The 12,728-nt window shown below is 41.1% G+C and overlaps 1 protein-coding gene across 1 annotated transcript in view; it reads right to left on the reverse strand.

The window, feature by feature from the left end:
* The window catches only part of NINJ1 (ninjurin 1), a 51,871-nt gene extending 45,395 nt beyond the window's left edge, over positions 1–6,476 (reverse strand). Inside the window, exons 1-2 of the mRNA XM_074282815.1 lie at positions 6,187–6,476; positions 5,711–6,056 (exon numbers count right to left, since the gene is read on the reverse strand). Of these exons, the coding sequence (XP_074138916.1) occupies positions 5,711–6,056; positions 6,187–6,476 (636 nt within the window). The remainder of the gene's footprint in view (positions 1–5,710; positions 6,057–6,186) is intronic.
* Positions 6,477–12,728: the final 6,252 nt, after the last annotated feature.

Consider the following 12,728-nt stretch of genomic DNA (forward strand, 5'->3'; position numbering starts at 1 on the left):
CTGGAGGTCCAAGATAATTTGAGATGCCTCATTCCTAATTTTCATGGTTGCCTCTCAGACACAGTTATTCTGGCAACCCAATGAAATACATGTCCCCAAATCGCTAATTTAACTGGACTGCAAAATCAGAAATCTTTTGGAAAGGGAATGATACGTAACTAAGGGACCCCTTTGAGCAGATTTTAATTCCTCATCCCTCCCCTCCCAACCACCAAAACACTTACTGACCAAAAATAATTAAGCTTTTTTTTTTCAAAATGGCTACTTTGAATACACTTTTAGAAACTTGGCAAGGGACATGTCTTTCATTTAGGATGCCAGGCTTACAGTCTGGAAATAGTTTAGAGTCATAGGAAACCATTCAAAAAAAAGCAGCAGTTTATAGTCATGTGAAAACAAACTTCAGAGTATTTTAATCAAATCTTTCACAAAAAATCAAAATTATACATGAACTGTAACTCTAAGAGTGTCACAATAAAGCTGGATTTTTTTGGGGGGAGGGCAAGATATACAGCGTAAAGTGACTTGCACAGGGTCACATTACTAGTATCTGAGGCCAGATCTATACCCGGCACCACTTAACTGTCCCCAAAGCAAGAGTTCTTAAAACTGATTCTGTCATGGATTCCTTTTAACAATCTGGGGAAGCCTCAAAATCATGTTTTTAAATCCATAAGCAAATTTACATGGGATTAAAAGGAAATACAAATTAATGAAAATAAAGGTGTAAATTTTATTCCCCTTTAAGTTCATGAATACCCTAAAATCTATAAACCCCTAGGGAGAGAACCTCTGGATAGGAATTTGTTATTTGTTAAGACCTAATTGCTATGATGACAAATAAATCCCCTCCTGGCTCTATGGAATTCTATGATTGTAAGATGATTTTGTATTTATTTATTTGTGAACCAAGGAAGGTAGAAATGTCTCTTTTTCATTTTAGCCTCTGTATCTCCCATACCTAGCATAATGTTTGACATACTTACTAAAAATTTGTTCAGAGACCCAAAGAGGGTCTTTACCTCCTCAAGAATGAGTCAGCCAATCTGTTACTATCACTGCTTTATCGCCATATTTAGGTTGACCCTTTGATTGAATTCATCCCTAACCCACAACTATCCCATCTCAGATATGATAGAAAGGAGAACCCAACGTTCTCTGAAGCCAGGGTTCTCTGGGGACACAAGCTGCCCCTCCAGCCAAGTAAACCAGAGAATAAGTACATAGTCTTCTGCAGCTCTGAGGCTCCCAAGCGAACAGCCCAGAAGCTAGTCTTGGAGCATCAACATAACCTGAGTTTTGGCCAAAGGTTGCAGGCTTGGACTTCTGCAGACTCCTGGCTGAAGAGTGAGTGAAATTAAGGAAGAAATAAGAGAGGAAAGGGGGAATAAGCAGTATGCTCAGGCCTAAGGCAATTTCTTCATTCCTTTTATATTTTTAACTACAAAGATTTTTGGATGTGGACTTGTAGTACTCAAAAGGCCTCAATTCCTATTGCAATTTCACTAGCTGGATGACCTTGGACAAGACACTCCCACGTTATGGGTTCCTTTCCTCTGGGAGAAAAAAACAACAATGTGGTAGAATAAGCTCAAATTCAAATATTTTCAATCCTAACTATTGGCTTCCCACAGGAAAGACATTACAACCTGTTATTAGAAAGCATACAAGGGACAGAAAGGCATTCCTTCCCTGAGAAGGCAAAGGACAGACACTTCCCTCAATGGAGAGATATTCCTGAACAAGCTATCTAGAGGTGATGCAAAGTTGAGCCCAGGCTCACCTTTGCATTTTTTTTTCAATTTTCATTTAAAGCCTTTCAAACAGGCTGTGTCATTTGGGAGCCACAAAAACTGTACTATGGATGTACTTCATGACCCAGTCCCATTCTCCTTTTCCAATTTTCTTACATTTTATTTTTCCCATGCACTGTAAGATCCAGCTACATTGACTTGTGACATTATGTTACATTGCATATGACTCTACCTCTGATCTCTGTGTCTTTGTATTGACTGTGTCTCATCAATAGAATGTTCTTCCTTTTTATCTCTTTCTCTTACCTTCCCTGGATTCTTTTAATATTCAACTCAAATTCTTAAGTCTTTGAGAACAAGAGCTGTTTTGGGGTTTGGTTTGAGGGGTGCCTAGAACATCTGTTGTTGTTCAGTCTCATCCAACTCTTCATGACCTTGTTTGGAGTTTTTTTGTTTGTTTTGTTTTGTTTTTTGGACAAAGATATGGGGATGGTTGTCCATTTTCTTCTCCAGCTCCTTTTACAGATGAGGAAACTGAGGCAAACAGCTAAGTGACTTGCCCAGGGTCCAAAACCTATTAAGTATCTGAGATCAGATTTGAATTTAGGAAGATGAGTCTTCCCCACTGCAAACTTCAAACTCTATGGCACCACCTAGCTTCTGAGATTGGTACATAGTAGGTACTTAATAAATGCTGGTTAATACACTTTTTGCAGAAGACTTTTCCAAGTCTCCTTAGATGCCAGAATTTTCCTCTCTGAGATAACTCCTTGAAAACAAGAAGTAATTTTTACCTTCAAGGGCCTTAATGAAAGTCATTTTAAAAATAAATTTTATTTTTTTAACTTGTTATTAATTTTTCTTCTTTTTTCCTCTCAATCCGTGGCATAGCTATTTTAAAATGAAATAAATTCACCTTAATTATATTTGGAAGATTTGAAGGGAACACCTAGAAAGACTGAAGACTTTCCTTTAAGGGGCCACCAACCCAGATTTAACTCAAAAGGGTAATTCAAAAACATTAAATAATTGATCCTAATTTTACAGAGGAAAAAACTGAGGGAAAATGACTTCAATAAGGTCACACAACTATTATATGGCAATATTATCAGTTGGGATTATAGAACATTGGGGCTAGAAGAGACCTCAGAGATCATTTCATCTATTTCTCTCATTTTATAGATGAAATTCAGAGTTGTCACCCAGGTCACAAAAGATGAAACAAAGTCAAAATCTAGAGTTCACTCCTTTCTCTCTGTCATCTCATCTCTTTGCTCATTATTCTTTATTGTATTTTCTCTTTCTCCATCCTACCCTCTCCCCAGATGCTCCTTTAGCATCCTCTGGCCTGCAGGACCATCTCTCAGTGATTCTCTCTGGAATCAAGGGCTATACCTGCAACATCTACCTCCCAGATAGGCTATGAGGAAAGAACTCCAAGATAAATACAAATGATCCATTAGGGAAACTATAAGCAAAGGAGAACAAAGTAAGTGAGAATTTTATGTTAAAAAAAAAAAGGACAGTCTGAGCCAGGGCAAGGTATAAAGGGAGGTAATATGCCTATAGCATTTTACTTGTATCATTTCATTTAATCTTCAAAACAATCTGGAGAGGTAAGTACTCCAGAAATTATCTCCATGTTATAAACCGAGGAAGCTGAGGCTGAAAGGACTTAGCTAGGATTACACAGCTAGTTAAGTGGTAAGTGAAACATTTGAACCCAGGGCTCTGTAGATATGAGGTCTAATATTCTTTCATTCTACTCCCCCCATAACAAATTAATCAAAACTAAAGAATGTAAACAGTCTGGAGCTTCAATCTTCCTAGGTCTTGTTATTGTTGGCACCTAGTGATAGCCATATAATTATCAGAGCAATTTAAATTTGCTCGGTATCCTCTCATACATTTCCAGCAAAAGCCCAACAAATGTCCCTTTTGGTTTCACCTTTAACTAAGCAAATCTCCAGACTTCAGTGATAATGTTGGCTACAAAAGTAATCTGTATTTCCGGCTACTTCTGCTCTTGGTTAGGCAGGGAGGGAAAAGAAGAGAGTGTCAAGGGGAAAGGAGGTCAGGGACAAAGTCAAAAGCTTCAAAGAATATTTAACAAAAACAAAATCACCAATTGTAGGGGTGATATCTTTTTAGGGAGTTATTTCTAGCCTCTATTGAGGTCTGGCACTTGACCTTGTTTGATTTCCTGCTTCACCTTTTTTTTTTTAAGAACTCTGTGACATAGTTACTTTTAAAACCATTTTTAAAAATGTTTTATTTTTTAAAGTCGAATATTTTTTTCTTCTCCTCTCGATCCTTGACATAGATATTTTTAAATGAAATACATTCATCTTAATTATGTTTGAAAAAAAATGAAGGAGACATCTAGAAAGACTGAAGACTTTCCCTTAAAGGGGTCACAAACCCAGATTTGTCTCAGAACATCAAAGCTAGCAGGGACTTGAGCGATCCAAATCCTTTATTTTATAAGTAAGGAAACTCAGACCTCTATAGAGGAAGAGACACAAAAAAGGCAACAAGTGTAATAAGTAGCAAGACAAGTAACCAAACCCAACTGCTCTGATTTCCAAATCCAGTGTTACTTTCCCCAAACTCCAGCCAGAGTTCTCAGCTTCTCTGTTCTTGCTCCAATTCTGTGGAGTCTCCTCTTTGCTGTAAACTTTTGGCATAGGTGGCCTAAGCCAGTGCTAGTGGGTAAATGAGAACGTATGGAGAGAAGAAACTGAAGAACTAAGTAGAGGAGGGAAAAAACGTAATAACCTCTATCACAGTAAGCAGGAATAAAGAAAGTGACTTGAAAAGTGCTTGGGAAAGGACAGCTGTTAGTGAGAGTTCCTTAGCCAAAGTCTAGGAAGCAGCCTCTCTCTTCACCATCATCATCACCGCCCCCATTCCCATTCCCATTGTTACAGTGTTGCTCGGCATCCGGATGTGGCCTTAGGGAAGATGAGTCTAACCCTGGCGAGTCTAACCTTAGCTAACTCTTAGTTAACGGGTTCTGGCCTGCATCCCAAACACGCCAGACCTGGGAGCCAGCTGCTCGGCCCCCAAATCTCTTGCCCTGAGTCCAGAAATTAGCTTCGCTGCCCCCTTCCCAAATCTCCTATCCTGGCTCCAGAAGCCATATTGCCCTCCCCTAAATCTCCTGAACTGGATCCAGAAACCAGCTGCGTTGCCCCCTTTCCTAATCTCCTTTCCCGGCTCCAGAAACCAAGTGTGCTACCCCTTTGTCCCAATCTCCTGCCCTGGCTCCAAAATTCAGCTGCGCAGCCCTCAGATCGCCTGGCTCTGGGAACCACCTGTGCCACCCGCACCCCCCCCCCACCAATCTCCTACCCTAGATACAGAAATCAGCTGCGTTGTCCCTTCTCCCTAATTATCTGTCCTAACTCTCCCCCCCCCCATTCTGATCCTCCCCCTCGCATGCCTTGGTTCTAGGAACCACCTGTACCACCACCCCCCAATCTCCTACCCTAGCTCTAGGAACCACCTGCGCACTTGTCAAATCTGGGGGAACTACGGGACCACTAAGCCATTGGCCAGACCCCCAAAGAGTCTGCTAAGCTGCCTTCTCCCTTTTTCACTGGTCAGATCCCCAAAGAGCCTGCTTCGTTGTTCTTTCCCAATTCCCCTGGCCGGACCCCCGGGGAGTCGGCTACCTTCTCCTATTTCTGCTGATTGGGACCCCCAGGGAACCCTTTGCGTTGTCCTTTCCCGTTTTCCCTAGCAAGGCCCCCGGGGAGCCCTGTACTCCACCCCTTCCCATTTCCCCTGGCCAGATCCCCGGGAGTCCTCTGCGCTGCCCCCTCCCATTTCCCCTGGCCGGTCTCCCCCGCAGCCCTCTGAGCTGCCCCCTCCCATTTTCCCCGGCGAGTCTCCCCGAGAGCCCCCTGCTCCGGCCCCTCTCCCAATCCCAGCGTGGCCCAGGGGCCACTTACCCTTCCCCCTGAGGAGGCTGGGGATCCGGGCCCTGCAACGCCGTTCATCTCGTACTCCTCCGGGCCTGAATCCATGCCGCCGCCTCTGTCCCCTCCTCCGTCGGGGAGCAGAGCGCGCTCCGCAGGACTGGTGGCCGCCGCGGGGCCGCCGGGCTGAGCTGCGCTCCCGTCCAGCTTGGAGCCCTTTCCCGCGCCCGCTGCGTCCTCTGCGGCTTGGCGAGGCTGCAGGACCAGCCCCGGATGGATTTCTCTTCCCCGGGCCTGCCTGGGGTGCCTCCTTCTCCCGCTCCGCTGGCCGGCACAGGAGGAGGAGATTGACGCAGCCCCAACCCCTTCACCCCCCTCTCTGAGGGCGGGGACAATAAAATGTAAATACACTGTTCTGTATTTTTGTAGAGAGGGAAAAAATAATCATGGGCGGGGCTAGATCGGCTTGTGAATGAAGCGGGAGGAAAAAGTAGGAAGAGGGATGGGACCCGGCTGCTGGAGGCTGGTGGGGGCACTCTCGGGGAGCCAGCCCAGGGGGACCACCTGTTGCCACCTCGGAGGAGCACAAAAGTTCAGATTCTTGGAAGAAGCCCCAGATAGCCACTCGTCCAAAAGCCTCCTCACCTAACGGGTGGGCCCTCACAGCTGAATATGGTTTGTCTAGATACCAGCTAGTGGCAAAATGGGGCCAGGCACACTTGGGCCTCTTCCGTGTTGTCAGGCAACGGGGCTGCAGGCTCGGGAGCCAAAGGAGCTCCCAGCGAACCCCAGGAAGCATGGCAGGTTACAATCGGGACGGGCCGGGGAGTGATGTCACCTATGTGGCCCTCTGAGCTGGCTCCTTGGTTCTCAATTTCCTAAACATTCTAAACTTGTTTAGGTCTCATAGGCACTTGAACCTAGAACTGGAAGAAACCTTAGAAATCTACTAGTCCAGCATGCAGAATGGAACTCTTTTTGGACAAGAATTTGTTTTGCTGGACTGAATATATTCTACAGGGTTTTGTTTTCTTTAGCAAATGATTAATTGGTACTATTAAAAATTAAAAAGAAGTCACCTAGTCTAACACTTTCATTTTAGAGATGAGGAAATTGAGGGCTGGAGGGGTTAAGTGACATATGGGAAGTAAGTGGCAGAGAAGATAAATATTCTAACTCTGGTGTTCCTTCCCCTTTACCATTCTGCTCTATATTTATAAGTCTGTTTATAGCAAGAAAATTCTCCTCAAAAATCCTTCATTTTAGGAAAGGGCCCCCACATGTGCAAAAATGTTTGTGGCAGCCCTTTTCTTAGTGGCAAGAAACTGGAAACTGAGTGGATGCCCATCAGTTGGGGAATGGCTGAATAAGTTATGGTACATGGATTATTGTTCTATAAGAAATGATCAGGAGGATGATTTTAGAAAGACCTGAAGAGACTTACATGAAATGATGCTAAGTGAAATGAGCAGAGCCAGGAGATCATTGTACACAGGAACATCAATATTATACAACGATCAATTCTGATGAGATTGATGCCAGTTCCAATGATCTTGTGGTGAAATGAGCCATCTACATCCAGAGAGAGGACTGTAGGAACTGAATGTGGATCACAACATAACATTCTCACTCTTTTTGTTATTGTTCTCTTGCATTTTGTTTTCTTACTCATTAACTTTTTTTAGCTGATTTTTTTGTGCAGCAAGAGAATTGTATAAATATGTTTATATCTATTGGATTTGACATATATTTTAATATGTTTAATATATATTGGATTGCTTGCCATCTGGGGGAAGGGGTTGGGGGGGAAGAGGAGAAAATCTGAAATACAGAGCTATGCAAGGGTCAGTGTTGTTAAATTATCCATGCACATATTTTGAAAATAAAAAGCTTTATTTTTTTTAAAAAGACCTTAATTTTACAAATGACTTCTCCAGCTAAACTCTAAACTGGATTATTCTTCCCCAATCACAAGAGACCACAGTGCCTCAGACCCTTCCAGAAAAGGCCCTTTCCTTTTCTTTTTTTAATAGTATTTTATTTTTCCAAATGCAGGCAAAGGTAGTTTTCAACATTCACCTTTGCAAAACCTTGTGTTCCAAAATTTTTTTCTCTCTCCCTTCTCTCCCTAGACAGCAAGCAATCCAATAATATAGGTTAAAACATGTGCAGTTCCTCTAAACAAATTTTCATATTCATCATGCTTCACAAAAAAATCAAATCAAAAGGGGGAAAATATCAAGCAAACAACAATAACAAAAAAAAAGGGTGAAAATGCAATGTTCTGATCCACATTCAGATCCACAGTTATCTCTCTGAATGCAGATGGCTCTTTCCATCACAAGTCTATTGGAATTGAAAAGATCTTTTTGTTAGGGAATGCCTCTAGCTACTTTCCCTTTAGGACTGGGTAGCCAACAATTTAATACCTATGTTTCTAGGGATGGGGTGGGGAGGGGGAGTGTTTGAGAAATAGCCTGTTAATCTACAAGAACTGACTGAACCTAAAATGGCACTAGGACTGTTTTCCTGCTGGACTGGGGGGGGGGGAGGAGACAAATATGTCTCCTGCTCTGGGCATGCAAAGTTAAATAATACTTCATATCACAAATAGTTCTAAAGTTCTGTGATTCTAGGATACTAAGGCAATATAAGCAGTTTCCAAATTAAAAACAAAACAAACAAACAAACAAACAAACAAAAAAATCTTAGCAGTATATAAGACACTATCACTCTCCCTTGCCCCACCCAACTCCCACACAAGGAAGAGCCTTTGGAGAAACCACAAAACTTTAAGAAATTCTGTGTATCCAAGGAGAAGTGATGAGAAGTTAGCCTGGAAAGTAATATAGGAAAGACAGGATTGCCCAGTCAGACATTCCTCTTGCCCCCAAAATTGTTCAGCCAACAAGCTAAGAGACCCTGGCCAAACATTTAAAGTCTTTGTACTTAAATTTGCTCTTCTGTAAAATAAGAAGGTTGAACTCTATGGCCTCCAAAGTTCCTTCCAGCTACAAACCTGTGACTTTCCCAACTCCAATTCCAGTCCCCTATCATTACACCATATTGCCTTCTTAGGATAACCTGGCTCATTTTTTAATGTATATAACTTTGGATTTTGAAAGCTCAGACAGTGAAACTCAAACCTTGGCAGGCCCTATAATCTGGAAAAGTTTTGAGCATGGGTGGCAGATAACAGATTGTCTTTCGTTCTAGGGCCAGATTAGCTGGGCTCAGAGAGATCCAATTAATTCATCCAAATAACAGCTGTAGGCTGCTGATCTTTTTTGGTTTACTATTCAGAAAGCTTCTCTAGGAAAGCATAGAATAACCAGTTACATCTATTTTTAGTGGGAGGAGTATCCCACCAACGAAAAATCACAGGAACATGAAATATTTCAACTATATTATAAACGAAGTATGTAGACTTTCACAGACTAGATTTGATACCTAACACATAGCATTGTTTCTTATGGGAAAATGTATTCCAATAAAAGTGCACCCCCAAAAAACAGGAGAATTTGGGGAGCACACTCTACTCATAAATTGATGACTATCAGAATGTCAAATCAGGAAGACAAACAATGAATCCTAGGAAAAGTCAAAGAAAGGAGGGATTGCTCTCCAGGGGTTGGATAGAAAGGGAATATTTCTTAGAAGATATAGGATTTGAGTAGGGTTTTGAAGGATGAATGAGATTTATACTCCTCAGAAAGGTTTTCCTCTTTCAGAAAAGAAAAACATTATAAGCAAAGGTGCAAGGGTGCCTCTTAGAGGCTGGAGTTTTGTCCTTGAGTTCCATTCAGCTCCATAGTTGTGTCCCTTCCACTTGTTGCCAGCATCTCTCAAACTCCATAGCCAGGCTACTTCTCTGATCCTCTGCTTATTGTCTATTGCCAGATTATCTCAGTGATCTGTTTCTGCCTATCTTCCAGAACACCTGGTTTCCTCCCAGAATTTCTAACTTTTTTCAGTATCTCTTGCTTATCATTAGGGTCTTAAACTTTATGCCTCCACCTGTCTGCTGAGCCCCAGCAACCATGATAACTCTCTAAGATCAACAGACCACCTTACCTATACCTTGAACAAGTTTAAGTGTATTATCCTTCCAAAACTCCCCTACATAAGACTCAATTATCCAATCTACTTATCTGAAAGATATGCCCTTCCTCTAGATCTTTAGTTTCTGTGTCTCCACTAGTTCAACTTATTCCTGAGTGCAGATATTTAAAGAGAATTGATCATATTTTTGTGTTAGAGTTTTCTGCTTTCTTTTCTTTAATCAATATATTTTGTTTTGATTTTATTTGATTTTATTTTTCATCCCTTTCATCTTCCTTCATAATACATTACTATTAAAAAAAAACACAGGTGAGCAAAATTGCCTGATATGGTAGTTGTAATTAACATTACATGTAATACAAAGCCTTTCTTTACCTGCTCTCTGTGAAGTAAGTAGCTCAAGCATCGTTGTCTGCATTTTATAGATGAAAAAACTGAGTCAGAACAAGTAAGTAAATAATGAATTTGATTTTTAGATAGGTTGAGAGTGAAGTATAGGGAGAGTCTTTGGCAAGTTTATGTTTAATAGGCTGTTTAAAATGGAGGTTAAAAAGAAATACTGTAAGTGGGCAAAGGACTCATATGGGCCAATAAAATTGTTTGTAGCAGCTCTTTTTGTACTTGCAAGGAATTGGAAATTGAGCTGATGTCCAACAGTTGGGGAATGGTTGAATAAGTTATGGTATATGAATGTAATGGAATATTATTGTTCTATTAAACATGATGAGCAGACTGATTTCAGAAAAGCCTGGAAAAGCTTACTTGAACTGATGCTGAGTGAAGTAAGCTGAATCAGGAGAACATTGTATACAGTAGCAGCAAGATTATGTGATGATCAACTGTGAGGGACTTGGCTCTTCTCTGCAATGTGGTGCTTCAAAACAATTCCAACAGACTTGGAATGGAAAATGTCATCTGCATCCAACTATGGAGACTGAATGTGGATTGAAGCATAATTATTTTTTTGTTTGTTTTCTTGCTTTTTCTTTCATGTTTTTTTACCTTTTGATCTGATTTTTCTTGTACAACATAATACAGAAATACGTTTTAAAAATATGTTTAACCTATATCAGATTGCTTGCTATCTTGGAGGTAAGTAAGGGAAGGAGGAAGAAAAAATGTGAAATGCAGTCTTACAGAAAATGAATACTGAAAATTATCTTTACAGGTATTTGGAAAAATAAATTCTTTAGAGAAAAAAAGAAAATGGAGGGTAAAGTTAGGTATATAAATATGAGAGTCATTCACATCGAAATATTGGCATAAATGTTCAGTAATCCTTTTCCAAGCTAAGCATTAGATTGCACATAACCTTGCAATCTGTGATTACTGACACTCCTCCAGACAATGATATTTAGGTAGGCTAAACAAAAGTTAAAGATGGTTTCCAAACAGTGCTCTAAACAAGCCCTTTTCTCCATGATGATTGTGTTCTGCTGCTCTGATTATACGGTCCACAAAGAAAGCAGGCTGGGGCCAGAGATAGGAGGACAGAGGCCAGGACTGGTGTCTGGGGAGGGAGAAAGGGGAAAGAGCCATGCTTAATTTCAATCTGAAGTCCTGTTGCTTCAAAAAAACAAGAAATGTCTGAAACTTGAGCTTAGGGTAAACCGCATCCACAAAAAAGAGTTGGCACTGGAATTTGGATTCTGAGTGTAGAGTCACAGGATATACCCTCAAATCACATGCAAGACTGGCTCCATGGTGAGGAAAGTGAAAGACTGTGGCTGCATTGGAAATAAGGAGGGGAATGAGCCCCATTGAGAAAGCAGAGATTTTGAGAAGGCAGGAAGGGGGTAGGGGAAATCTCCAGCTATAGTGGGAAACATTCATTTCTCACAATGATTTCAGTCTGACCCCAATGAGTGAGGCCATTGTTAAATCCCTAACCAATGTAGAACCACAAAGAGAAAGAGGAAGGGGAAGATGGAACTGGATTATAATGTGTCTATGTCTGAGCAGAAAATTCAAAGACCACCAGGTCATGAAATCATAATGTTAGGGCTATGAAACCATGTGGTCTAATACCTTTAATTTACACATAAGGAAACTGAGGCCCAGAAGTGATTTATCCAGAGTAGATAAGTGTCATCGTGGATAGAGCATTAGATTTGGAATCAGGAAGACTCTGACTCAACTGTAAAATGCATTTCACCTAATGAAGATAAAATGAAGCAATAGTGCAGTGTCTGGTACATAGTAGGTACTTAACAAATGATTGGTCCCTTCTTTCCTGAAAAGTGACAAAGCCAGGATTCCAATCAGATGCTCTGTCTTTCATTCTGAAACTTCCTTAAATTCTCTTTTCTGATAGTGACCTTCAGTCCTGAGAAGTAGTCCACATTAGCTGTAGGGAATTATCAGTCATTAAAGATTAACGATTATGACTGGGTCTTGCCCATGAACATATCTCGAAATTGGCAGTTTGTCATTGACATCCCTCCTCCTGTCATCCACTTATGTCCCTTCCATTTGCAGTCTACCCTCCTGGATGCTAGGGGGTCTCTTACTTTAGTCCCCCATACTGTGGACTTTTCTCCCATCTGTTTCCTCTTCAAAATGCAACTATCCAATGTTCTCTGTTTTAAAGTGAACAAAATGAATCCAATAAGCTGATTCCCACTAAGACATTGTTATTGCTGTTCAGTCATTTAGGTTGTGTCCAACTCTTTGTAACCCCATTTGGGGTTTTCTTGGCAAAGAAATTGGCATATGGTCAAGTAAACCCATATAGTCTTATGAATACTGTGAACAGATTTGATTTTCCTCTGCTTAACTATTTCTCTCCTTCCCCATTATTCTTAGTGATGAATATTGATGAGGTCCTAAAGCCAGGATGTCAGCACTGAGACTTGTGCACAGTATGGTAATAGGCCATCATCTAGACAGTTTATATGACAGATCTCTTCTCCCCAAAGATCAGAAGCATTCTGAAATTGTTGCTGGGTCATTCCAGACATAGGCACACTGACAAGTGGACTGCTATAAG

The sequence above is a fragment of the Sminthopsis crassicaudata genome, chromosome 1 (assembly GCF_048593235.1).
Source record: "Sminthopsis crassicaudata isolate SCR6 chromosome 1, ASM4859323v1, whole genome shotgun sequence".
NCBI lineage: Eukaryota > Metazoa > Chordata > Mammalia > Dasyuromorphia > Dasyuridae > Sminthopsis > Sminthopsis crassicaudata.